General features: G+C 45.2%; 1 protein-coding gene across 3 annotated transcripts in view; it reads left to right on the plus strand.

Annotated features, from left to right (window-relative positions):
- Positions 1-149: 149 nt before the first annotated feature.
- ATPAF2 (ATP synthase mitochondrial F1 complex assembly factor 2) overlaps positions 150-26,388 on the plus strand; it is a 29,886-nt gene continuing 3,647 nt past the window's right edge. Inside the window, exons 1-5 of one of the 3 annotated variants that reach the window (XM_037068812.1) lie at positions 152-471; positions 10,207-10,251; positions 10,498-10,643; positions 12,119-12,216; positions 14,352-14,432. In XM_037068812.1, coding sequence (XP_036924707.1) covers positions 342-471; positions 10,207-10,251; positions 10,498-10,643; positions 12,119-12,216; positions 14,352-14,432 — 500 coding nt within the window. In that variant the 5' untranslated portion in view covers positions 152-341. Of the gene's footprint in view, positions 472-10,206; positions 10,252-10,497; positions 10,644-12,118; positions 12,217-14,351; positions 14,433-26,388 lie in introns of all 3 variants that reach the window. The other 2 variants (XM_037068814.1, XM_037068813.1) reach the window with 2 other exon arrangements.

A 26,388-nucleotide genomic window follows, 5' to 3' on the forward strand; every position in this document is an offset into this window, starting at 1 on the left:
TCAGGCGGCGCTTCCACCCATTGGCGGGCAGAAAAAACACGTGGTGGGGTGAACCAGGCGCCCTCTGGGACTTGTAGTCTTTTTGCTGAAGCGCGGCTTAAAGGGGCGGGGCAAGGTGCGTTTGTGATGCTGATTGACTGGGGGTGTGCGCAGGAGGCGCGCCGGAGTGACGATAAGCCGTTTGCGACGTGCGGAAGATGGCGGCGTCCAGAGGAGTCTGAAAGATCTGGGGAGGCCGTGAGAGGTTTCCGTACAATCTCAGCTTGCGCTTAGGGATCCTTTAGCTTGGTGTTTTCTCCTCTAAGGTTCGCACCGGTTGTCCTCCCAGGCCCTCGGGCGCGATGTGGAGATGCCTCTGCCTGCGGGACGGGTGGCGCCGGCTTCTGAGCCGACCCTTAGGTAGTCCCATGGCCTCCGTGAGGACGGGGGCGAACATCCCATCCCTATCCCGGGCCTACGCTCCACTGGCAGGTGAGGAAAAACAGGCCACGTCCCCCTTTGGCCAGGGGCTGAGCCGGGCTAAGGTGGGCTGAAAGGTTCTGCCGAACCGGGTGGAGTAACGGAGGCAGGATTCAGGCTCATCGGGTTACACAGCCCAGTCGGGTCCCGTTATAGATTGGGAAAGAGTACCCCAGACTAGGACTAGGACCACCGGAGGGCACACACCTGCCAGGTCTCACACATCTCTCCAACGCAGGAGACAGTAACTGACATTGGGAACGTGCGGCTTTCTCAAAGTTTATGGCTTTCTTCTCTTTAGTAAGGAAAGCAGAAGTCACCCTTGTTTCCAGACAGGGAAATTCGGGTCTGTATCTGGACTACTCTAAGGTCACAGAGCAGACTCAGAGGTTAGTGGAGAGCAAAGATCTGCTTGTCTGCCTCCTTTCTGTGTCTAAGAAGCCCGCCCAGCAGGGGTCTAGAACCCAGGTCTTCCATCTTGGCCCTCCTACTGCCCTACCACAACCACTGCCACCTTTGCTAACGAGTTGATTGATGCTTCCTGCCTCCTCCTTCCACTTCTGACTCTGATGAGACCTAGGAGAAGGTAACGGCTCATTCATTGCTACTGGGGAGAGATCAGTTAAAAGAATGAAAAGCAGTAACACTCTCCTTACATTTGATTTGTTTTTCTGTGCTTAGGGCAGGAGGCCTGGTGACCTTCCAGACAGGTAGAACACGCTCTCTACCTGGATGGTATTCATTGTCAAGTGCAGGTTATCATATCCTGGTTAAACAGTAGCTTAAGGGAAGTACATAGAAGTTATGAAAACACAAAGACTACATAACTACTCCCATCCTGAGAGTGTCTAAAAGGGTCTTGGGCTTTTGAAAGGACGTTTAGACAGAGAGCTGATAGATGAGTAGGAGTATGGTGTAGAGGAGGAAGAAGCGTGCTGGGCAGCTAGAACACATCTAGAGATGACAGTGGGATATGAGGGATCTTGCTGTGATACTACCTGCTTTCAAAAAATCTACAACTCTACAGGCAGTTGGGCATGATGCCTGGGATACAAATCTGGGTCCTGAGGCTGGTGGAACCTCTGACTGATCACACAACCTCTGTGTGATCTTGGGCCTCATTTTCCTGTGTGATTTGAAGGACTAGGTTGCCTCTGAGCGTCCTTCTGTTAAATTCCACAATTGTATCCAAATGTTGGATGCAGCTGGAAGCTGAGGTCTCACCTGTCAGGGCCTGGGTGAAGAGGAAGAAGGAAGGGCTTCTGTGATAATTATGATTTATAATAAGAAATATATATATATTTGATCTTTGCCCTCTTCTTGGCACACAGCTCCCAAAAGCCATAAGAGCCGGAGAATCTTTTGTTACAATATTTGGTCTTTCGTCCCAGATAGCTCCAGAGTGAGAAAGATGAAAGGGATGTCTTTCAACTACACCTGAGTGTACGTCAGGGAGGTGACTTTTAGAAAACCCCTAAGGATGGGGACTGGTTACCATGGGAACCAACTGTGTGATTAGGGGGTTGAACTTTCAGCCCTACGCCCAGACCTCTAGGGAAGGGAGAGGGGCTGGAGATTGACTTGATCATTAATTGCCTATTTGCCTACATAAATGAAGCTTCCCTAAAATCCTTGAACCATGGGTTCTCAGAGGTTCAGAGAGCTTGCAGATTGGTGAACCTACAGAGATGCCAGGAGAGCAGCATATCCAGAAAGAGTATGGAAGCTCCTTTCCCCTAACCACATACTTTGACTTGTGCATTTATCCTTTTGTCATAAGTGTGTAGTCTAGGAAGTGAATTGTTTTCCTGAGTTTTTGAGCTGCTGTAGCAAACGAATCAAACATGAGAAGTCATCATTGGAACCTCTGATTTATAGCCAGTTGGGTTGGTTAGAAGCACAGCTAACAACCTGGACTTTCCACTGGAGTCTGAAGGGGTCAGAGGGGGTAGATGAGGTGGTCAGTCTCGTGGGATTGGACCCTTAACCTGGGATATGATGCTCACTCAGACCTTAACTGAACTGTGGGACTCCCAGCTGGTGTGGCAGTTGATTGGTGGGAAAACCTTGACTCATTTGGAGTGTCTGTGTGAGTGTGTAAAGCACAGGTGGCAAACACAAGGCCGGCTGGCTGAATTTGGCCCTCCACCTTGTTCCATCCCGCCCAGCTCCGTATTTCTACCTGGCAGCAGTGCCGAGCTCCTTGCCCCTAGTTAAGGAGTGGTTACATTTATATAGTCCTAAAATTACATTCAGCCCTTTAAAGGCTGCAAAGCTGATGTGGCCCCTGGTGAAAATGAGTTTGACATCCCTGATGTAAAGGAAAATGATAGGGTTTTTTTTTTTCTATGCAGCATCCCAGGGAGTTCACTTAAATTGGAAAACATACAGGGTTAGTTTAGGTTAGTGGATGCCACTTCCCATTATAATGGCATTCCATGTGCCATCTCCTTTTCCTTTCTACTGCCACTGACTAGTTTAGGCTCTTGGAAGGACTTGGCACATGGTACGTAGTCATCCATGAAAGAAAATATGAATAAACGAAAGAATAGAGCACAGTGGAAAGGGGGTACCTGAATCAGGCCTCTGAGCAATCTACTGAGACTTCACCAGTTCTGAGATTCTGAGAGTCCCTGGAGTGGTGAAGATTAAATCCAAGTGGAGCCTTTATGGAGACTTTAATTGGCAGGCAGATTGAGCTTGGTCCCTAGGAATGGCCATGTCATTGAGGTTTGTCAGAATGACAGAAGGGAGTTAGGAAAGGGTCGCTGGGGTGTTAGAGAAGTTGCAGCAAGGAGACTTGTGTGAGGTAGTGTGGCAGTCCTGCTCTGCACCAGCTGCTGGGAGGGGAAGGTGTTCAGGAGAGGAAGCATATCTGGCTGAGTGCAAACACCCAGTGAAGTCAAGGTTAGAAGTCTTTTTTAAAAAATATATTTTATGGATTATGATATTACAGCTGTCCCATTTCCCCTGCTTCATTCCTTTCCACCCTGCACACCCCCTCCCACCCACATTCCCCCCCTTTAGTTCATGTCCATGTGTCATAAGTTCTTTAGCTTCTACTTTTTCCATACTATTCTTACCCTTCCCCTATCTTCTACCTACCATCTATGCTACTTATTCTCTGTACCTCCCCCCACCCACCCACCCCCTGATCTCCTCCTCCCACTCCCCTGTTGCTAACTCTTAATGTGATCTCTATTTCTGTGGTTCTGTTCCTGTTCTAGTTGTTTGCTTAGTTTGCTTTTGTTTTAGGTATGGTTGCTAATAACTGTGAGTTTGCTGTCTTTTTACTGTTCATGTTTCTTATCTTTTTTTAGGTAAGTCCCTTTAACATTTTGTATAATAAGGACTTGGTGATGATGAACTCCTTTAACTTGACCTTATCTGTCCTTCCATTCTAAATGAGAGCTTTGCTGGATAGAGCAATCTTGGATGTAGGTCCTTGCCTTTCATGACTTGGAATACTTCTTTCCAGCCCCTTCTTGTCTACTCCATTTACAGATTGCCTGTCACCTGGACAAGTCATTAAGCTTCTCAGAGTCTACCACCTCAGAGGCATCACCTGCCCTGAGTTGCCCTGGTTGCCCTGGCAGCCCTGGTTGTGGTAGATTGAGGGACAATCTGTAGGTAAGGTGTCCAGCCTGCCACCTGTTTTTAAGCAAAGTTTTATTGGCACACGGCCATACTCATTTATTTATGTATTGTCCAGGGCTGCTTTCACTGCAATGGCAGAGTTGACTAGTTGCAACAGACACTGAATGGGCTGCAAAGCCTAAAATATTTACTGTGTTTGGCTCCTTACAGAAAAAAAAAACAACGTCAACCTCTCCTCTTTGGGAAAAGTGTGTTTAGTTATTTAGTCCATTTACGCTATGGAAGATACATTCGGCCTAAAGAATTTTATAACAGATTTATTGAGGTATAATTCACTTACTCTTCACTTATTTAAAGTGCACAATTCAGTGGTCCTCAGTACATTCATGGAGTTATGCAGCCATTGCCACAGTCAATTCTAGAACATATTTATTATCCTGAAAAGAAACCCTGTGACCTTCAGCTCTCATTCCTCCATTGGCCCCATCAGCCCTAGGCTACTTTCTGTCTCTATAGATTTCCCAATTTTGAACATTTTATGTAAATGGAATGTGGTCTTTTTTGACTGGCTTTTTTTCACTTAGACTTTTTTTTTTTACGAGGGAAAGAAACATCAATGTGTGGTTGCCTCTTATGCACCCCCAGTTGGGGACCTGGCCTGCAACCCAGGCATGTGCCCTAACTGGGAATTGAACCAGTGACCTTTTAGTTCACTGGCTGGTTACTCAATCCACTGAGCTATACCAGTCAGGGCTCACTTAGACTGTTTTCAAGGTTTATCTAAGTTGTGGCATTTACCAGTATTCTTTTTGCTAAATAATTGCTGAATAATATTCCATCTTTTTAAAAGTATATTTTATTGATTATACCATTACAGTTGTTCTATTCCCCCCTTCATTACCCTCCACCCGCACACTCCCTCCCCCACCATTCTCCCCCCCTTAGTTTATAACCACGTGTCTCAAGTTCTTTAAATTCTATATTTCCCCCACTATTCTTGCCCTCCCCCCTATCTATTTTCTTGCTATTACTCATACGAGATCGGAAGAGCGTCGTGTGAGTAATAGCAGCNGTCCCTTTAGCATTTCATATAATAAGGGCTTGGTGACGATGAACTCCTTGAACTTGACCTTATCTGAGAAGCACTTTATCTGCCCTTCCATTCTAAATGAAAGCTTTGCTGGATAAAGCAGTCTTGGCTGTAGGTCTTTGGATTTCATGACTTGGAATCCTTCCTTCCAGCTCTTTCTTGCCTGGAAGGTCTCTTTTGAGAAATCAGCTGACAGTCTGATGGGAACTCCTTTGTAGGTGACTGTCCCCTTATCTCTTGCTGCTTCTAGGATTCTCTCCTTCATTTTAATCTTGGCTAGTGTAATTATGATGTGCCTTGGTGTGTTCCTTCTTGGGTCCAACTTCTTTGGGACTCTCTGAGCTTCCTGGATTTCCTGGAAGTCTGTTGCTTTTGCCAGATTGGGGAAGTTCTCCTTTATTGTTTGTTCAAATAAGTTTTCCACTTGTGGCTGTTCCTCTTCCCCTTCTGGTACCCCTATAATCCGGATGTTGGAACATTTAAAGATGTCCTGGAGGTTCCTAAGCCTCTCCTCATTTTTTGAATTCTTATTTCTTCCTTCTTTTCTGTTTCGTTGTTTCTTTCTTCCTTCTGGTCCACTCCCTTGATTTGAGTCCCAGTTTCCTTTCCATCACTATTGGTTTCCTGTGCATTTCCCTTCATTTCAATCAGTTTAGCCTTCATATGTTCCTCTAATTTGTGACTAAAATCAACCAGTTCTGTCTGAAAGGTTGGCTGTTTCTTGGTCACTTAGAATTATAGGCTCTGGGGCTTTGAGTTTTTGAGCCATGTTTTGGTCTGTTCGCACCTGTTATGTATGAGGAGCGGAGCCCTAGGTGTTCACCAGGGCGGGGCAACTCAGTTGCTGGGTTGTGACGCTGTATGTGGGGGCAGTGGCGGTCCCCTCTGCTGCTTCCTGCTGCTGAGGCCTTCATGGTCTGTCTCACTGCTCGCTCCTTCGCTAGTTTATCTGCGCGCGAATGTGTGACCACAGTCAGCCTGCCGCCTTGTGCCCTCACTGGGTCCACCTGTTGCTACCCCACACCTGGGGTCTGCCCACGGCTGCCTTAGCGCCTGGGTCAGGAGGTCTTTCCTGCCTGGTCCCACTCTGCTGCTGGCTCTGCCCCTCTTACTGGTCCGGCTGAACAGTTAGTTGTTGTCAGACTTCCGTAATATTCCATCTTATTTATCCATTCTTTTGTTGATGAACATTTGGGTTGTTTCCATCTTTTCACTATTCTGTGTAATGCTGCTATAAACATTCATATGCAAGTTTTTGTGTGCGCATATGTTTTTATTTCTCATATATCTACCTGTAGAATTTCTGGGTCAAATGGTAACTGTTTAACTTTTTGGGGAACTGCCACACTGCTTTCCAAGTGTTTGCACCATTTTACATTTCCACCAGCAGGGTATGAAAATCCAAATTTCTCCGTATCCTCAGCACTTGTTATTATGTCTTTTTGATTTTAGCCATCCTAGTGAATGTGCAGTTGGTATCTCCTGGTTTTGATTTGCATTTCCCTTTTAAAAATTTTACTGATTCCAGAGAGAGGGGAAGGGGGAGAGAAAGACAGAGAAACATCGATTGGTTGCCTCCTAAAAATTTCCTCGACTGGGACCAAACTTGCAACCTAGGCATATGCCCTGACTGAGAATTGAACCTGGGACCTTCTGGCTTATAGGATGATGCTCCAAACAACCAAGCCACACTAGCCACGCAATTTGCATTTCCCCGATGATGAATGGTATTGAGGGTGTTTTTTATGTGCTTATTGGACATTTGTACATTGTCTTTGGAGAAATGTCTATTCAGATCCTGTGATCATTTTTAATTGGGTTATTTGTCTTTTTATCATTGAGTTGGAAGGGTTCTTTACATAGTTGGCCTGAAGAATTATCATACCAGAAACAAGTTTGTCAGAGCCCACTCTCTTCCCATTATGGATGAAGGGGTACCCAGAGAGAGAGAATTTCAGCTTTAAGGTTAAAGGCCCACCAGATGGCACTGTTTAAAAAAGATAATGGTGGTTAAACAGCTGTGAGAAAGCACTTCTGCCCTTGGTGCACAGTGGGAGTTGTAGTCTTTACACATCAGAGGCCTCCAGTGATTGAAGCTGATGGAAAGATCGCTCACTGGTCCTAAAGCCTGCGCCAGGAGAGCAGGGAAGGGGCGGTGACACAGGACAGGCCTGTTTCTCCATGTGGATTGGAGCAGCGTCACAGGAAGGGGGCCCAATGTTTAGTGCTTTCCAATTCAGCACTCCTCACACGAGCAGGTTTCTCATGGTTAGCTTTTGTACATACCCATTTCTTCGTATCTACACAGTCCACAAAATTGTCTCTTAAAAGGCACTGAGCATGTTTTTGCCATAGAAATAGATGTTCTGTAAAGGGAGGTATTCACACTCAAAACAGACCCAAGTTCTGTGTGACTCTACAAGGCTAGGCTGTTTCTTTTGTCTCTAAAGATGGTGTTCCTGTGGCTCTCACAGGGTCCTATATTCATGGAGACCATGGATGTGTCACAGGCTTCTGGCAGCTGCATGGTTTATCCCGTGTGACCTAAGACCTCTGAGGGCCCAGCTGAAGAACCTTTGTCTTTTGTCATTGTTGGGGAGCATGGCTGCCAGCCCGTAAATTTTCCGGATCATATTTGCCTTTGAGAACTCCTAACCTGGCTTCCTCTATCCTCACTACTGTAACCTGTCTGACCCTTTCTTCCCTGGCCTGGCCTCCACCCACCCTCTCTGGGCATCTCAGACCATTCCCTGTTGGATAGCTGTAGTGGTCTCCTTCTGACCATCTTTCTTGTTCTTCAAAATTCTGTGTTCTCTTGAGGCCTCACACTTCCATGTAAGCTTTTTCCTCTGCTAGAAACTTTTGCACACACACCCTCCAAGAAATGAATCCATCAGTGCAGGCTAACTACTTTCTCTCCAGGTCTCAGAGGGAACTGGCTGCTGGGGCCTTTTCTTTAGTCCATGAGGAGGATGAGCTTCCTGGCATGTGTGTCAGGGTTCCTTGTACTTCCTTGGCCATTGTGGTCTTTTCACTGTTTGTCTGATTCACTGTTTGGGGAGACAGACTCTCCCCACTGGACAGTTACTGCCTCTAGGGTAGGGTTGAGCTTTGAATCCTATTGCCAGGACTTATCATTCTCCCTGGAAAGGGATTAGGACTCACCAAAGTCTGTGTCAGAACTCCCAAGGCTGAAGCCTGCCCTCCTCCTGTCCCCCATCCCATTCCCTTCCAGATTTTCCTTCCTCCGAACAGAGAAGTGGGCCTGGCCAGGATGAGAACCAAGGCCTGACCAGCAAAGCAGGAAATAAAAGGCTTCCCTTGTGGGGCCTCGTGGTCCTCACACCTTTGGGTGGCTCAGCCTGTGCTGTCAGAGGCTGTTCCCTGGCTCAGTGTCTTGGACCCATTTCCCAGGGCTCTGTGGGGCCATGTGCTAGAACTCTCTCCACTAACACTTTCTGCCGAGGGGAGGACCCCCACCCCCGCCCCTGTGGTGAATCAGAACTTCTAGAGCTCTTCCCACTTCCTGCCTGGTCTGGCTTTGGCCGCCATCCTGGACCTCATTGCATCTGTGTCTGAGTGTGCCCTTGAGGGCCTGTAAAGCAGGTAATTTAAAAGCAGCAGGCAGTGTAACCCTCCTACTTTGGTCAGGTGTGAGAGCATCAAAATATTATGATTTCAGAGGAAGGTGGTAAATTGTGTCAGAATAATGTAGCATCATCTCAGTTCTCAGATCTGATCACCTTTTTAAAAATTTAAACTATGAATACAGATTTTTTCTGTTTTATTTACTGTTTTATTCCAAGTTTCTAGAACAGTACCTGGCACATAGTTGGCACAAGTATTTTTTGTGGGAAAACAGTTTGGGTCTTAGTTTAGTAAGTACAGCCATGGGGATGCGATCTCCCCGTGTAAACGTTGGCGACAACGAATGAGATTGATGAAAACATCACGTACGGTGTTTGGAGGAAGGCCAGACACTCTTTCCATGACTCCCTCCCCACACGCACATAAACCAAGTTCTGATTTTCATAGTCTATTGGAATTAATAAGACTTTCAACAGAAGCTTGGTTTAAAACATATTAAAGGAAGTTAAAAAGCATTAAAAACGAATGAAATCTCCTTGTCTTTCACATGCTGCATCATTATTTCCAATAAGTAGCTTTAGTCAGACTCTGGAGGCTTTACGTATCTGGTGAATATGTGAAGGAACAAATGAATAAATGAGTGAGTGAAGGAGTGAAGGTTTTTGTTTGTCATGGGTGGTAAGGACTGAGTTATGGTTTATACCTTTCAAAATGTGACATATTTGTTATTAATTGAAGGAATCTGCATACTTCCTTATGCAGTGCTCTTGGTTTTTAATTCCCCCAAGTGAAAGAGGGGGAATGTGTTTATATTTCCACATTTTATTCAAGTTATTTTCAGAAAGAAACGCAGGACAGATTTTTCCCTTCCTAAAGGAAATGTTTGGAGTTCCTGTTAAACACACAGGCAAGCTGGTTAATTAGGTTAATTAATTAGTATGGAGGATGGGAGATGCTCCTGGGATCTCTAGTCACTGCCTGCACACCACACAAACACGCACATGCATATGAGTGTTCACACTGGCTCTCTGCCCGTGCCTTTGTAGAGGCAATGGACTCTTGTCTGAAATGGGTCTCTGGCTTTATCAAAGTCAGATACCATCTTTAGTTTCCAGTACATGCGCTGGTGCAGGGCAGCACTGGGGTAGGGGTGGGGTGGGGAGGAGCATGCTTAGAAGTCAAAGCAGAAGATGCTGGAAAAGTCTGTCGGGTCATACAGTCTGCAGGTTCTTGATGCTGTGTGATCAGACTGTCCCTGGGCCGGTGGGAGCTTAACCAGTTGTCCTGCTCTCCCTCATCCCTGGAGAGTGAATGCCCACCCCTCCAGCTTTAGTCAGAAGCCATTGATTATGCTGCATAGAGTAGGGCAGACTTGGAATAGCGATATGAAAATCAAGCCAATCTGTCAGCATTATCTGGTCTTCTGTCTCAACATGATTTTAAACTGCCTCTTTGAAAAATCTTTCTCACAGAAAGGAAGAAGTTTTATCAGAATGTCAGCATCACACAGGGTGAAGGTGAGTATCTGAAATTTTGACTGCCTCTTTTTTTTTTCTATGAATGGGTAGAAACATTTTTTATCTTCAGCCAGTTCAGTGGTGAGCTTGCCCTTCGCACTTTTGTTGGATATGTTTCTGAAAGCCCTGTGTGAAGGGGCTCAGGGTTGCCTTTGTTGGTACCAGATCAAGTAGCCATTCCAGATCAGGAATGGTCACTTGATTCCACTTGATGATCCCTGAGAGGTTTTCATTTGATCTTTCAAGGTGGCTTTGAGATAAACTTGGACCACAGGAAGCTGAAAACTCCCCAGGCCAAGCTCTTTACTGTCCCCAGCGAGGCCCTGGCCATCGCAGTGGCCACAGAATGGGACTGCCAGCAGGACACCATCAAGTTCTACACCATGCACCTGGTAACAAACTCCCCTCCTGTGCCTCGGTGCCTGCTGTGGGCTTTCTAGGGTGCCTGGCAAGAATTGAGACTCCTACCCTAATGCAACAAAGTCCTTGGGGATGGGCTCCAGCCACACGTGACTCCTCGAATATGCCAAACATTCCCCCCTGAGCCTGGTCACCTGCAGGTCCCCTGCTCAGAGTGCTGTGTGGGATGGCTGGCTCCTCCTCTGGTCTCAGGACAGACGTTACCCCCCCTTACTGCCCAGTTGTCTTATGTTCTGTCATGGCAGCTGCCCCTTTGTTTCATCAGCACCACAGTTTATAGTATCTGTATTGTATCTGTGCTATGTCTGTGCTGCCTTTTTCAGCACAGAAGGGCAGGGCCACGGCTGTCTTACTAGCACATAGCCAGTTCCTAGTATGAAGTTTAACTGGCACCTGGTATTGGTTCAGAACCCAAGGGGCAGGTGGCTGAGGACCCTATACCATGAAGCTGACCCCACTCCACACAGGGTGACTCACTGAGGCACTAGAGCAGCCTGAGGAAGGGGGCAGCTGGGTTCTCTGGGCACAGGTTCTGCAGCTTCCAAACAGTGACCTTCAGTGAGTTACTGCCACTTTTCAGCCCCAGGCTCCCCATCTGTGAGTGGTGGGGGATGATAGTGCCCACTTGTGGAGGTATTCAGGGCGGTATGAGCTGACACAGCAAGGCCTGGGTGTGGTCATGGTGCCCAGAGAGAGAGAGCGTTCAGTCGACCCTGGTCGACTGGTGCTGTCCTGGCTGACCCAGGGCTGGGTCGACCCAGGGCTGGTGCTGCCCTGGCCACCACTGTGCTTGGCCCTGACACACACACCCAGGCAGGCTGCCACAACATCTTTCCAGCCTGCTGCGGTGCTGGCCTGCACTGGGACTGTCTGATGACATTAGAGTGACAGAACACAAACTAATTGTTCAAGTACCTAAGCAGCCTGCTACTGACTGGGCAAATCTGGAAAATAGTCCCACTTCCATCTTGGCTGATTTGTTCCCTGCTTTCTGAGATGTTTCTGAGAGCCAGCTGGTAAGCTTTCAGTCAGATCCAAATTCCAAAAATGCTTGTGTGTCCTATTTACTGAATTTGACCTCTGTGGGACTCAGTTTCCACATCTCTGAAATAGGAATAATAGTACTCACCCAAAGAGTGGTTGTGAGGATTAAATATAGCGGAGCTTGGTTGTAAGAGGATGAGACCTGGGGAAGCACATAAGTCTCAGGGACAGCACAGTGCACTGTGGGCATGGGACCTGGCTGTCATGAGCTCACAGCTGATGGGCTGCAGCTCAGGTTGTGCAGATACCACAGGTCAAAGGCTTTGGCTTGGCACTGCTGCCTGGTGGCTCTTGCTGACTGGTTCTCCCTGCAGCTGTGGGCTGGAAACAATGAGCTTGGGAAGGCAGCGTTTTTGGTCTAGACTCAGGGGGTGATGATGGGACTTTCTGTCTTTTCATGCAGACCACATTGTGCAACACCTCTTTAGACAACCCAACCCAGCGAAACAAGGACCAGCTGATCCGGGCGGCTGTGAAGTTCCTGGACACTGACACCATTTGGTAATTGACACTTAATGAGCATTTCCTTTGGACCCAGTGAGTCCCTCGGGCTGATCTGTCTTGTTTGCCTAGCTATCAGTGGGAGACGAGGCAGGCCTTCTTCTGCTTTCTCACAGGGCAGGGAAATCAGTCCAGTTGGTATCAACATTTAGCTGCCCTGCAAATCCCCAGAGAGGAGACCTCCTTTGGCTGCAGTGATGTATGTGCAGCTCTTGCAGGCTCCAGGGCCAAGGGGGGCAGTTGCCAACCCCAGCAGGGTCTCTGACCCCAGACCTCCCCCTCCCAGCACACCCTCCTGTAGGCATCCTCATCACTGCTTGTCAGCCTGGGCACAGAGATGGTGCTGGGAGGGGGAGTATTTAGGAGCTGGCTTCCTCCATTTCTAAATTTTCCCTTGGTGTTTGTGTTATTTTATTTTTTTAAGATTTTATTTCTTTAGAGGGAAAGGAGAGAGGGACAGAAATATCAGTGTACGGTTGCCTCTCATACATCCCCTGCTGGGACCTGGCCTGCAACCCAGACATGTGCCCTAACTGGGAATCGAACCACAGTCCTTTGGTTCACAGGTCCGTGCTCAGTCTACTGAGCTATATCAGCCAGGGCTGTGTTCTTTATTTTTTACCTCTTTTGCACTTATATATTTATCGTAGGAATTGGCTCACCCAATTTTATAGGCCAAACAGTCCACAGGCTGCCATCTGCAAGCTAGAGATTTAAAACCAGTGAATTTTATAGCATAATTCAGCCTTGATCTGAAGGCCTTAAAAAAATACACACCCACAAAGAGATTTATTATCAATAATGACTCACAGGAATGTGCAGACTAAGAAATGCCGACATCTTCAGCTGGCACACTGGAGACCCAGGAGAGCTGATGTGTGGTCCAGTCTGTGTGCTGGCAGGCTGGAGGACTAGTGTGAGCCCTGGAGCAAGGCAGGAAAACACCTGATGTCCCAGCTTCAGGCATTCAGGTGGAGGAAGTTCCCTTTTCCACGTCCTTTATCTGATGAATGGTGATATTGAAGGAGAGCTGAAGAAGCCCCATGTCTGCGGCCTGAGAGCCCTGAATCTGACTCTGTCACAGATGACACATGGGTTGGCAATGGGGGCTGAGGAGGGAAAGGTGCTCCTGGATAGGCAGCCAATAGTGCCACTTTTGAGTTGCTCGTCAGAAAGTCCACTCCATATATGCTAGGGACCATTTGATTGCAGGGATCAGAGACATCTTCAGTGTAGCTCAGATAAAAGGGTTTTCTTGAAAATGATACAGGGGCGGGCCCTGGTGAGAAATGAAGGACAGTTGGCCAGCAGGTATGGGAGCTGGAAGACTGGGTCCCAGAGCTCTTTCCTCCGACCTGGGGGAGAATCTGCCCACTCACACACTGATCAGCAGCCCATGCCTTTATAGTCTGTCCTCTTTCTTGTGCCCACACCATACTGGCTTTCCACATTGCCCACTTGGGTTCCTGTCTCATGAGGCCTTATAGTGAAGCTCTCTTCATCCTACTCTGTTAGCCAGAACAAGTAGTATAGCCTAGCCTCAGCTGGTGTCAGCCCTCTGTGGCAGCAGCTACATCCATAGCCAAGAGCCAGGCGGGCTCATGAGGTCCAGACAGGCAACTTGGTCTGTGGCTGAGAACATGCTCTCTTGGAAGGGGTATGGGTAGGTAGGAGTGTAGGGGTATAGGTAGGTGACTGAGGTCCTATATAGCATTTGCATTCTGCATCCTAGGCTGAAGTAGGCACAGCCTTAGTGTTTGGAATGGTGCTAACGCAGTGCTGTAAGCCTGGACCTGTTAGGAAATTCTGGACAGAGCTCTCAAACTCAAGCTCACATCGGAATCCCCCAGAGGGCTTGTGAAAGCAGAGATTTCTGGGCCCACTCCCAGAGGTTCTGCTTTTTGTAGGTGTGGGCTGGGGCCTGAGAATTTGTGCTTACACAAGGTCCCAGGTGGTGCTCTGTGGCTGGCCCTAATGCCTCACTGTGAGAACACTGCTTTAGGGGGAAGAATTGTGGGGCTGGGGCAGTGGTGAAGTTCTCTTTGCTGTTGCCTTATGTGTTTTTCTGTTGTCTGTCACTGAATGAAGGAATTGTACTTTTTTTATTAACGAAGGTGATTTTTACAATGAATTAGCTACAGGGTGGAAGAGCCAGAGACGTTAGTGGAACTTCAGAAGAACGAGTGGGACCCGATCATAGCATGGGCCGAGAAGAGGTAAGATGTGCAACCCCGTGGCACTGGGCAACCCCGTGGCACTGTTAGAGTCTGGGGGCCATGCTGGACCAGCAAAGCCCTGAGGTGGTAAACCTCCTGAGTCTAGAGCACCCTTTGGGGCACTCTCCAGGTGTTTGGGAATGGGACCACTTTGGAAAACATGGTCCACAGATTTTTCTCAGCTGTCACAAAGCAAGTACCCGCTATTAGTAGGCATTGTGCTGATCATAGGTAGGAAGCCCCAGCTCTGCTATGAAGGGCTATTTGGCCTGGAGCTAGTGACTAGATTCTGAGGGTTGGCTTCTTTATCTGTGAGTGGGGCTTTTAAGCCTGACCCATCAGGGCGTTACGAGGCATGAATGAAGTGGTGGCTAGCACCTTGCTTGTTAAACAGGTAAACCGCTTGTTAAACAGTAAACGCTCCCATTCTGGCAGTAATCGCCTTTGCCATTGTCACAGTTACTCCACTGTTAAGATAAATCATAAAATGAACTCACACAGGAAAATGTCTGGATAGTGTCCTACAAAATTATAGGTAAGATTTATCCTATGGATATAAGGTGGCCAGGAATTGATGATACCCAATATTCTTTCTTAATAGGAAGATTCTTATGCAAGCTGAATAGACTATTGATGTGGTGCCAAAATTTAGTTTCATTTCATTCCAAGGGGACTTTGGAAAGGCTACTACCTCAGTATTATCTTGACCCCACAGTATTTTTGTAAGCTTACATGGAGTAGTTTTTGGCATAGTATTTTTCACAACAGTGATGTCTTTCAACCAATCTGTCCCATTTGTACACATTTTCTGAGTGCTCACAATGTACCAGGGATCTTTGGGATCTAGAGCAATAGGCATAGCCAGTATTAAAGGATCAACTAAAATGTAACAACTATGGTAGTGTGTAAGAACTACACAATGGATTCAGTGTTTTGGGGTCTAATGAAATGTAACAATATTTAGGTGCCTGGAGATCTTTGCTGTGATACAATATCATCAGCTTTTTGTGGCGGTTGAGATTTCTTTTAAAAAAAGCCCTTTTTTTAGTCTGGGTTGGTGTGGCTGAGTGGATTGAGTACCAGCCTGTAAACCAGTCACTGGTTTGATGCCAGTTGGAGCACGTCTGGGTTTGGGGCCAGGGCCCCTGTTGGGGGTGTGGGAGAGGGAACCAATCTGGGTATCTCTCGCCATTGAGGTTTTTCTCCCTCTCTTTCTCCCTCACCCTTTCTCTAAAAATAAATTAAAAATTTTTTAACTCATTTATTGATTTTAGAGAGAGAGGGAAAGGGAAAGAGAGACACAGAGAGAGGGACATTGACTTGTTGTTCCACCTGTTCATGCATTCACTGGTTGCTTCCTGTGTGTGTCCTGAAGGAGATCAAACCCACAAACATGGTGTATCAGGACAACGCACTAAGCAACTGACCTACCGAGCCAGGGCAGTAATTTAGATTTATTGTTGTTAATAATTTACAGAAAAACTAGGCTATTTTCTATGTTCTATTTGTACTATTAGAAATTTCGGCAAGAATATTTATAAACCAATGGGAAAAAGCAGTGACATATGAAAGAAAATCATGGCTTCTGGTCAAGATGGCAGAGTAGGTAAACATGGTACTCTCATCTTTCCATGACCACATCAGAATTACAACTAAAGAACAACCATCATTGAAAACCACCTGAAGCCCTGGCTGGTGTAGCTCAGTGGATTGAGCGCAGGCCTGCGAACCAGAGTATCGTGGTTCGATTCCCAGTCAGGGCACATGTCTGGGTTGCAGGCCAGTTCCCAGCAGGAGACTCATGAGAGGCAACCATACATTGATATTTCTCTCCCTCTCTCTTTCCTTTCCCCTCTAAAGATAAATAAATAAATAAATAAATAAATAAATAAAAGAAAACCACCCGAAATCTAGCTGAGCAGAAGTCCCAACACTAATGATATACAGAGAAGCCACATCGAGACTGGTAAAAGGGGTGGAGATGCAGAACTGGCAGGTCCCACACGCATTTGTGGTAGTTTAAAAATTAGGAGGGATATTTTGGCTGACAGAGTCCCCATGAGGAGTGAGGAGTCCTGACCCACACCAGGCTCCCCAGCCCAGTGTTCCAGAACCAGGAAGAGAAGTCCCCATGACTTTGGCTGTAAAAACCAGCAAAGATTGTGGGTGACTGAGAGGGAGGGCTGCTGAAATCCCAGGTGTTCCATTTAAGTCCCACACATGGACTTCCTCTCTTGGAGCTCCTGCACTGGGTTGGCAGCTCAGAAAGGCACCAGGAGTATATGGGAAGAACTAAATGTTATGACTTCATGGTGAGAGCTGGAGGAACAGCTGGCAGAAGGCAGAAGTGCTGGCAGAGGCCACTGTTCCTTTGCTGAGCCCTCCCCCTGCAGGTATAGGTAGGTACCATATCTGAGTGTCCATAAACTTGTCTCACACGGTTCACCTAGCCCTGGTAATAACTCTGAGACACTGCCTCATCCAACTTTTGGGCTCACCCAAGCCACTTCCAGTGGTGTTTCCTCCAAAAATGGCCTGTCTTGGCTCATACTACAGACTTTCCTAAAATTTGCCAAAGGTCCACAAATCTTTTGGAGGTCAGCAACATCTGGACTTGGTGTGTCTTGTACTTTTTTGCAAAACAGCCCCAAGCCCAGCACTAGCAGCAGCCAGCCATGGTTTGCAGCTTGGCTTCTGGGCACCTCCAAGATCAGCACCAGTGGCAGCCATCTGAAAATCACTTTCTAGCTCATGCCTGGTGTTCCTGGAACTATACCTCCCAGGAGGCTCCAGAGCCAGCACACCCAGAGGACAGGTTCAGACCACACTGGAGCACTACCCAACCACCTCCACGAGGAGTGACACATTCAGCCCTGGCTGGTGTGGCACAGTGGATTGAGCATAAGCCTATGAACCAAGGGTTCACCAGTTTGATTCCTGGTCTAGGGCACATGCCTGGGTTGTGGACCAAGTCCCCGGTAGGGAGCATGTGAAACACAACCACACATTGATGTTTCTGTCCTTCTCTTTCTCCTTCCCTTCCCCTCTCTCTAAAAATAAATAAAATCTTTAAAAAAAAGTGACACATTCAAGGGGTAGACTCGACAGGTACTTGATGAAGTGAGTCCTACTCTGTGGGGTGGGCTCCCACACAGCAGCTTTTCAGCTGTAATCTTGCCCAGTCAGCCTGGAGTTCATTCCCTCCCACTGATTTGCCAACAGAAATGAAGGCTCAACTATAAAAGGAGGGTGTACACATCCCTCATGGGGGTGGACGGAATACCTGGAGCACCTCATTCAGGTGCCTGGGGAGGCAGTCTCATAGGATACCTAATACATAAGTCCACTATACAAAGACTGGGAGACACAGCAGCTCTACCTAATACATAGAAACACAGGGAGGCAGCCAGAATGAGGAGACTGTGAAGTACGGCCCAAATGAAAGAACAGAACAAAACTCCAGGAAAAGAACTAAACGAAATTCAGATAAGCCATCTACTAGATGCAGAGTACAAAACACTGGTTGTATCCTGGCTGGTGTAGCTCAGTGGATTGAGCACAGGCCTGTGAATCAAAGGGTCACTTGTTCAATTCCCAGTCAGGCACATGCCTGGGTTGTGGTCCAGGTCCCCAGTAGGGGGCATGCAAGAGGCAACCACACATTGATGTTTCTCTCGTTGATGCTTCTCTCCCTTTCTCCCTTATCCTCTCTCTAAAAATAAATTAAATTAAATTTAAAAACAAACAAACAAAAAACCACTGTTTGTAAGGATGCTCAGTGAACCGTGGGAAGAATAAACTCAGTGAGAACTTCAACAAAGATAGAGAAAACAAAAAAGGATCAATCAGAAATGAAGAATATACTAGAAGGAATCAACAGTAGAGTAGATGAAGCAGAGGACTGAACCAGTGATTGGGAAGAGAAGGCAACAGAAAACACCCAACTAGAACAAGAAAATGAAAACAATAAAAAAAAAAAGAATTGTTGCCCTGGCTGGCGTAGCTCAGTGGCTTGAGCGCAAGCCTATGAACCACACAATTGTGGTTCGATTCCCAGTCAGGGCACATGCCTGGGTTGCAGACCAGTTCCCAGCAGGGGACACAAGAGAGGCAACCATACATTGATATTTCCCTCCTTCTCTCCTTCCCTTCCTCTCTAAAGATAAATAAATAAAATCTTTTAAAAAAAATTGTTTAAGGGACTTCTGGGACAATAGTCAATGTACCAACATTCATATCATGGGAGTGCCAGAAGGGGAAGAGATTGAGTAGGGAATTGAAAACATATTTTAAATAATTACAGAAAAGAATAACTTTGGTGAAGGAAACAGACACACAAGTCCAGGAGCACAGAGTGAGTTCCAAACAAGATGAACCCAGGGAAACTCACACCAAGACACACCATAATTAAATGCAAAAGGTTAGCCCTGGCTGGTGTGGTTCAATGGATTGAGTGCTGGCCTGCGAACCCAAGGGTTGCTGGTTTGATTCCCAATCAGGGCACATGCCTGGGTTGCAGGCCAGGTCCCCAGTGGGGGGTGCACAAGAGGCAACGGCACATTAATGTTTCTCTTCCTCTCCCCTTCTCTCTAAAAATAAATAAATCTTTAAAAAATACAAAAGGTTAAAGACAAAGAGCATTTTAAAAGCAGCAAGAGAAAAGCACTTACCTACAAGGGAGCTCCCGTAAGACTGTCAGATGAATACTCATCAGAAACTGCAGGCCAAGAAGGGATTGGCACAAAATATTCAAACTGATGAAAATCGAGACCTACAATCAAAATTACTCTGTCCAGCAAAACTATCATTTAGAGTCTAAGAACTGATAAAGAGCTTCGCAGACAAGAAAAAGTTAAAGGAGTTTATAACCACCAAACCTGTATTATAAGAAATGTTTAAGGATCCTTAAGAAGAAGAAAAACTCAAGAGTTTGAATAATAAAATGACAAATACCTACCTATCAGCAATTACTTTAAATGCAAATGGATTAAATTGTCCAATCAAAAGACATAGGGTTGCTGAATGAATATGAAGACAAGATCCAAACATATGCTGTCTACAAGAGAGTCACTTCAGATCAAAAGACACACACAGAAATCTATGTGATCCTATTAACATGTCATCCAATATGTTTAATAAAAAAAGACACACAGACTGCAGTAAAGGGATGTGAAAAGTTATTTTATGAAAATGGGAATAAAAAAGCTGGGATAGCAACACACAAAATAGACTTTAAAACAAAGGCTATGATGAGACTTCCAGCCAAGATGGAGTTGTTGGTAGACACACTTCGCCTCTTTGCACAACCATAAGAAGGCTCATAACTAACTTCGGAACTAAACAACCAAGACTGCCAGAAAATTGAACTGTGTGGAAGTCTGACAACCAAGGATTTAAAGAAGAAATATTCTTCCAGATGGTTAGAGGGGCAGAGTCGGGGAGCAGTGGTGGATAGGGTGCAGTTTGGCTGTGGTGGCCAGTGGGACGGGCGGCCCCACATTTATGTGTAGCAGATAAAATCTAGGAGGGACACGTGGGGAGTGAACAATCCTAATGCCAGGCCAGACAGCACAGCCCAGGGTCCCAGTGCTGAACAAATAAATTCTGGCTGTAAAAACCAGTGGGGGGTGGTGGTGGAAGAAACTGCCAGTCTCTCGGGATAGCCTGTTTCGGTCCTAGAATGTGTGCAAACCTACCCACTCTGGAATTCAGCATCAGAGCAGCAGCTAGAAGGGCACCAGTTGCAAACGGGAAGTGGGGGAAGTAACTGGAAATGGAGTGAGAGCCGAGCAGGTGGCACTGTTCACTTTCCAACCCCTCCCCTGCATACAGCACTACAAAATGATGAAGCTGATTGCCCCACTCTGGTGACTATAAAAGCCTCTGCCCCTTATAGTGTAACAGGAGCACCAAGACAGTCAAAGCAGCTCTTCCTAATTCACTGAAAAACACAGGGAGGCTGCAAAATTGAGGAGACAGAAATATGACCTAAATGAAAGAACAGATCAAAACTCCAGAAAAAGAACTAAGTGAAACAGAGATAGCTAACCTATCAGATGCAGAGTTCAAAACACGTAATCAGGATGTTCAGAGAACTCACTGAGTATGACAAACACATAAAGGAAGAAATGAAGGCTACATTAAAAAATTTACAGGGAACTTACAGCAAAGGGAAGGAAACCAGTGTTCAATGATTTCAAATATAAGGAATAAATAAAGAGTCAACCAGAATAGAATGAAGAAGAATTAAAAAAAAATTAGAGAATAAGAAGACTGGGACATCTCCAAACGTGCCAACATCCAAATCATAGGCATGCAAGAAGGAGAAACAGAAGAGAAAGAAATTGAAACCTTATTTGAAAAAAATAATGAAGGAAAATTTCCCTGTTTTGGCAAAGGAAAAGGACATACAAGTCCAAGAAGTACAGAGTCCCAGACAAGTTGGACCCAAACACGGTCACACCAAGACACATCATAATTAAAATACATCATAATAAAAATACCAAAGGTTAAAGAGGGAATCTTAAACACAGCAAGAGAAAAGAAGAGAGTTACCTACAAGGGAGTTCTTATAAGACTGTCAGCCAATTTCTCAAGAAACTTTGCAAGCTAGAAGAGACTCGCAAGGAGTATTCAAAGTAATGAAAGCAGGGACCNAAATTTCCCTGTTTTGGCAAAGGAAAAGGACATACAAGTCCAAGAAGTACAGAGAGTCCCAGACAAGTTGGACCCAAACACAGTCACACCAAGACACATAAAATACATCATAATAAAAATACCAAAGGTTAAAGAGGGAATCTTAAACGCAGCAAGAGAAAAGAAGAGAGTTACCTACAAGGGAGTTCTTATAAGACTGTCAGCCAATTTCTCAAGAAACTTTGCAAGCTAGAAGAGACTCGCAAGGAGTATTCAAAGTAATGAAAAGCAGGGACCTGCAACCTAGATTACTCTATCCAGCAAAGCTATCATTTAGAATGGGAGGACAGATAATATGCCTCCCAGACAAAATGAAGCTAAGGGAGTTCATCATCACCAAGCCATTATTACATGAAGTGTTAAAGGGACTTATCTAAAAAAAGATAAAAACTATGAACATTAAAATGGCAAAAATACACAACTATCAACTGATTCTAAAAAAAACCAAAAAACTAAGCAAACAATTAAAACAGGAACAGAATCACAGAAATGAAGATCACACAGAGAGTTAAGTGGAAAGGGAGAAGGGGGGAATGCGGCAAAAGGTGCAAGAATTAAGAAGCATAATTGGTAGATACAATTAAGGTAGGGGAAGGTTAAGAATATTATTGGAAATGGAGAAGCCAAAGAATTTACATGCATGATCCATGGACATGAACTGAGGGAGGGATTGCTAGAGGGAAATGGAGTGCTGGGCAGAGGGGGGGCAAAGGGAAGAAAATTGGCACAAGTATAATAGCGTAATCAATAAAATATACTTAAAAATAAAATACCTGGCTTGTGAAGAAAAAAACAACAACAAAGGCTATAATGAGACATAAAAGGACTTCCACCAAGATGGAGGCATAGGTGGAAACACTGCCTTCTCCCACAACCAAGTTTGAATACAACAAAGGTTTAGTAAACAAAGACGCAGCCAAAGAACAGAAAATTGAACTATATGGAAGCCTGACAACAATGAACCGTTCTAATGGACCGGTGAGGGGCGGAGCAGCAGCAGAGCAGGGTCTGGCAGGAAAGATCCCCTGACCCAGGCATGCAGGCAGTCAGGGTAGCAGCGCGGACCCAGTGAGGGTGCAGGGCAGGCTGACTGTGGCCACACATTTGTACACAGATAAACCAGCAGAGGAGTGAGCAGTGAGATGGACCGAGCAGACCCCAGTGGCGAACCCAGTGAGTGTGCAAGGCAGTGGGCTGACCACGGTCGCACATTCACGCGCAGTCAGATGGACTGCGTGATGGGAGGCGGCAGAGGGGACTGCCATTGCTTTCCTTTGACCCCGCCCCCACATATAGCGTCACAACCTGGTGACTGAGTTGCCTAGCCCTGGTGAACACCTATGGCTCCACTCCTCATACATAACAGGCACAAACAGTCCAAAAGATGGCTCAAGAAGAACTCAAAGCCCCAGAGCCGATAACTCTGACCAAGAAATAGCCAGCCTCTCAGATGCACAGTTCAAAACACTGGTGATCAGGATGCTCACAGAACTGGTTGATTATAGTCACAAATTAGAGGAACATATGAAGGCTAAACTGATTGAAGTGAAGGGAAATGCACAAGAAACCACCAATAGTGATGGAAAGGAAACTGGGACCCAAGTCAAGGGAGTGGACCAGAGGAAGAAAGAAACATCCAACCAGAAAAGAATGAAGAAACAAGAATTCAAAAAAATGAGGAGAGGCTTAGGAACCTCCAGGACATCTTTAAATGTTCCAACATCCGAATTATAGGGGTACCGGAAGAAGAAAAGAAACAGCCACGAGTGGAAAACTTATTTGAACAAATAATAAAGGAGAACTTTCCCCATCTGGCAAAGGAAATAGACTTCCAGGAAATCCAGGAAGCTCAGAGAGTCCCAAAAAAGTTGGATCCAAGAAGGAACACACCAAGGCACATCATAATTACATTAGCCAAGATTAAAATGAAGGAGAGAATCCTAGAAGCAGCAAGAGATAAGGGGACAGTCACCTACAAAGGAGTACCCATCAGACTGTCAGCTGATTTCTCAGAAGAGACCTTCCAGGCAAGAAGAGGCTGGAAAGAAGTATTCCAAGTCATGAAATCCAAAGACCTACAGCCAAGATTGCTCTATCCAGCAAAGTTTTCATTTAGAATGGAAGGGCAGATAAAGTGCTTCTCAGATAAGGTCAAATTCAAGGAGTTCATCATCACCAAGCCCTTATTACATGAAATGTTAAAGGGGCTTATCTAAGAAAAAGAAGATGAAAAATATTAACAGTGAAAGGACAGCAAACTCACAGTTATTAACAACCACACCTAAAACAAAAGGAAACCAAGAGGACAGCTAGGTCAGGAGTGGAACCATAGAAATGAAGAACACATGGAGGGTTAGCAACAGGGGAGTGGGAGGAGGAGAAGGGGGAAGAAGGTACAGAAAATAACATAGTAGGTAGAAAATAGATGGGGGGGCAAGAATAGTATGGGGAATATAGAATCTAAAGAACTTGAGACACATGGTCATAAACTAAAGGGGGAAATGGTGGGGGAGGGGGTGTGCAGGGTGGAGGGTAATGAAGGGGGGAATAGAACAACTGTAATGGTATAATCAATAAAATAATATATATTTTTAAAAAGATATAAAAGGACCCAGTGATTCCACTTTGGGTAATTATTTAAAGAAACCCAAAGATATGCATCCCTATGTTCACTGCAGAATTATTTAGGATAGCCAAGATATGGAAGCAACCTAAGTGCCCATCAATAGACATACCTGTGGTATGTATACACAGTGAAATANTATATTTTTAAAAAGAGATATAAAAGGACCCAGTGATTCCACTTTGGGTAATTATTTAAAGAAACCCAAAGATATGCATCCCTATGTTCACTGCAGAATTATTTAGGATAGCCAAGATATGGAAGCAACCTAAGTGCCCATCAATAGACATACCTGTGGTATGTATACACAGTGAAATATTAAATCAACAGTAAAAAAGAATGAAATCTTACCATTTGCAACAGCATGGTTGGATCTAGAGGGTGCTGAGTGAAATAAGTCAGAAAGACAAATACCATGTGATTTCACTTTATGTGGAATTTAAAGAGCAACAACAAACAAAACAAACAGACTTATAGAGAAAATGTTGATGGTTGCCATTGGGAAGGGAGATTGGAAGGCAGGGTGAAAAAAGGGAAGGGATTTAAATGGTAGTTACCAATAGTTGTGGGGATGTAAAGTACAGTATAGTGAATATAGTCAATAGTATTGTAGTAATTGTGTGGTACCAGATGGGTACTAGATTTATTGGGATGATCACTTCATAACCTACATGAATGTGTAATGTGTAATGTGGGTTGGTCACCTGAAATTAATATTGTACATCAACTGTAATTTGAAAATTAAAAAATTAAGCAAAAATAGAAAATTTTAAAAACCACATTTACTTACTCCATATGTTTTTCTTGTATTTTATGCAGTTATGGTTGTTCTTGAAAATATATCATTCTGGTAGGTAGATACACTTTGCCTCCTTGCACAACCAAAAGAAGGATGACAACAAATTTAATAACAAAAAACAACCAGAACTGCCAGAAAATTGAACTGTATGGAAGTCTGACAACCAAGGAGTTAAAGAAGAAACATTCATCCAGGCTGGTAGGAGGGGTGGAGGTGGGCAGCTGGGATGGGGAGGCAAGGCAGTGGCTGGAGGGCTGGGTGGGTGAGGTGACTTCTGGTGGACTGGGAAGTCCCACATTTGTGTACAGATAAACTGGGAGGAAGAACTAGGGAACTAGACAGACCATGCAGCCCAGGGTTACAGCATGGGGAAATAAAGCCTCAAAACCTCTGGCTGCGGGGGTTGCAGTAGCGGGAGAAACTCCCAGCCCCACAGGAGAGTTTGTTGGAGAGACACACAGGTTCCTAGAATAGACACAAACCCACCCACCCAGGAATCAGCACCAGAAGGGCCCAATTTGCTTGTGGATGGTGGAGGAAGTGACTGAAAGCTGGGGGAGAGCCCACTAGGCAGTGTTTTTCCCTCTTGGACCCCTCCCCCACACACAGCACAGCGCCACAGCAACATAAGTTGCCCTGCTCTGGAGAATACCTAAAGCTCTGCCCTGAGAATGTGTTACATTCTCTTGTTAAGTAAGAGCTTCGAGACAAAAAAATATGTCTCAAATGAAAGAACAGATCAAAGCTCCAAAAGTAGAAGTAAGCAGAGAAGAGATAGCCAACCTATCAGATGCAGAGTTCAAAGCCCTGGTGATCAAGATGCTCACAGAAATTATTGTGTATGACGCAAAATCAAGGAGGAAGTGAAGGCTATGCAAAGTGAAATAAAGCAAAATATACAAGGAACCAACAGTGAAGGGAAGAAAATCAGGACTCAAATCAATGATTTGGATCAGAAGGAAGAAATAAACATTCAACCAGAACAGAATGAAGAAACAAGAATTTAAAAAAAAAATAATGAGAGGCTTAGAAATCTCCAGGACAACTTTAAATGTTCCAACATCCAAATCATAGGAGTGCCAGAAAGAGAAGAAGAGGAAGAACAAGAAACTGAAATTTTATTTGAACAAATAATGAAGGAGAAATTCCCCAGTGTGACAAAGGAAATAGACTTCCAGGAAGTCCAGGAAGCTCAGAGAGCCCCAAAGAAGTTGGACGCAGGGAAGCACACACCAATGCACATCATAATTACTTTGCCCAGGATTAAAGATAAGGGGAGGATCTTAAAACCAGCAAGAGAAAAGGAGACAGTTACCTACAAAGGAATTTCCATAAGACTATCAGCTGATTTCTCAAAAGAAACCTTGTAGGCCAGAAAGGGCTGGAAAGAAGTATTCCAAGTCATCAAAGGCAAGGGCCTACATCTAAGATTACTCTATCCAGCAAAGCTATCATTTAGAATGGAAGGACAGTTAAAGTGCTTCCCAGATAAGGTCAAGTTAAATGAATTCATCATTACCAAGCTCTTATGTGAAATGTTAAAGGGGCTTGTCTAAGAAAAGATGAAAAATATGAACAGTAAAATGACAACAAACAAGAACCGTCAACAACTGAACCAAACAACAAAAACTAAAACTAAGCAAACAGTAGAACAGGAAAGGAATCACAGAAATGGACATCACATTGAGGGTTATCAGCAGGAAGGGGAGAATGGGGAATAGGTACAGGGAATAAGAAGCATAAATGGTATGTATAAAATAGACAGGAGGAGATTAAGAGTAAGGAATGGAGAAGTCAAAGAATTTATATGTATGACTCATACACATGAACTAAAGGGG

The sequence above is a fragment of the Sturnira hondurensis genome, unplaced genomic scaffold (genome assembly GCF_014824575.4).
Source record: "Sturnira hondurensis isolate 20B ecotype Veracruz unplaced genomic scaffold, ASM1482457v3 Scaffold0018097, whole genome shotgun sequence".
NCBI classification, from domain to species: domain Eukaryota; kingdom Metazoa; phylum Chordata; class Mammalia; order Chiroptera; family Phyllostomidae; genus Sturnira; species Sturnira hondurensis.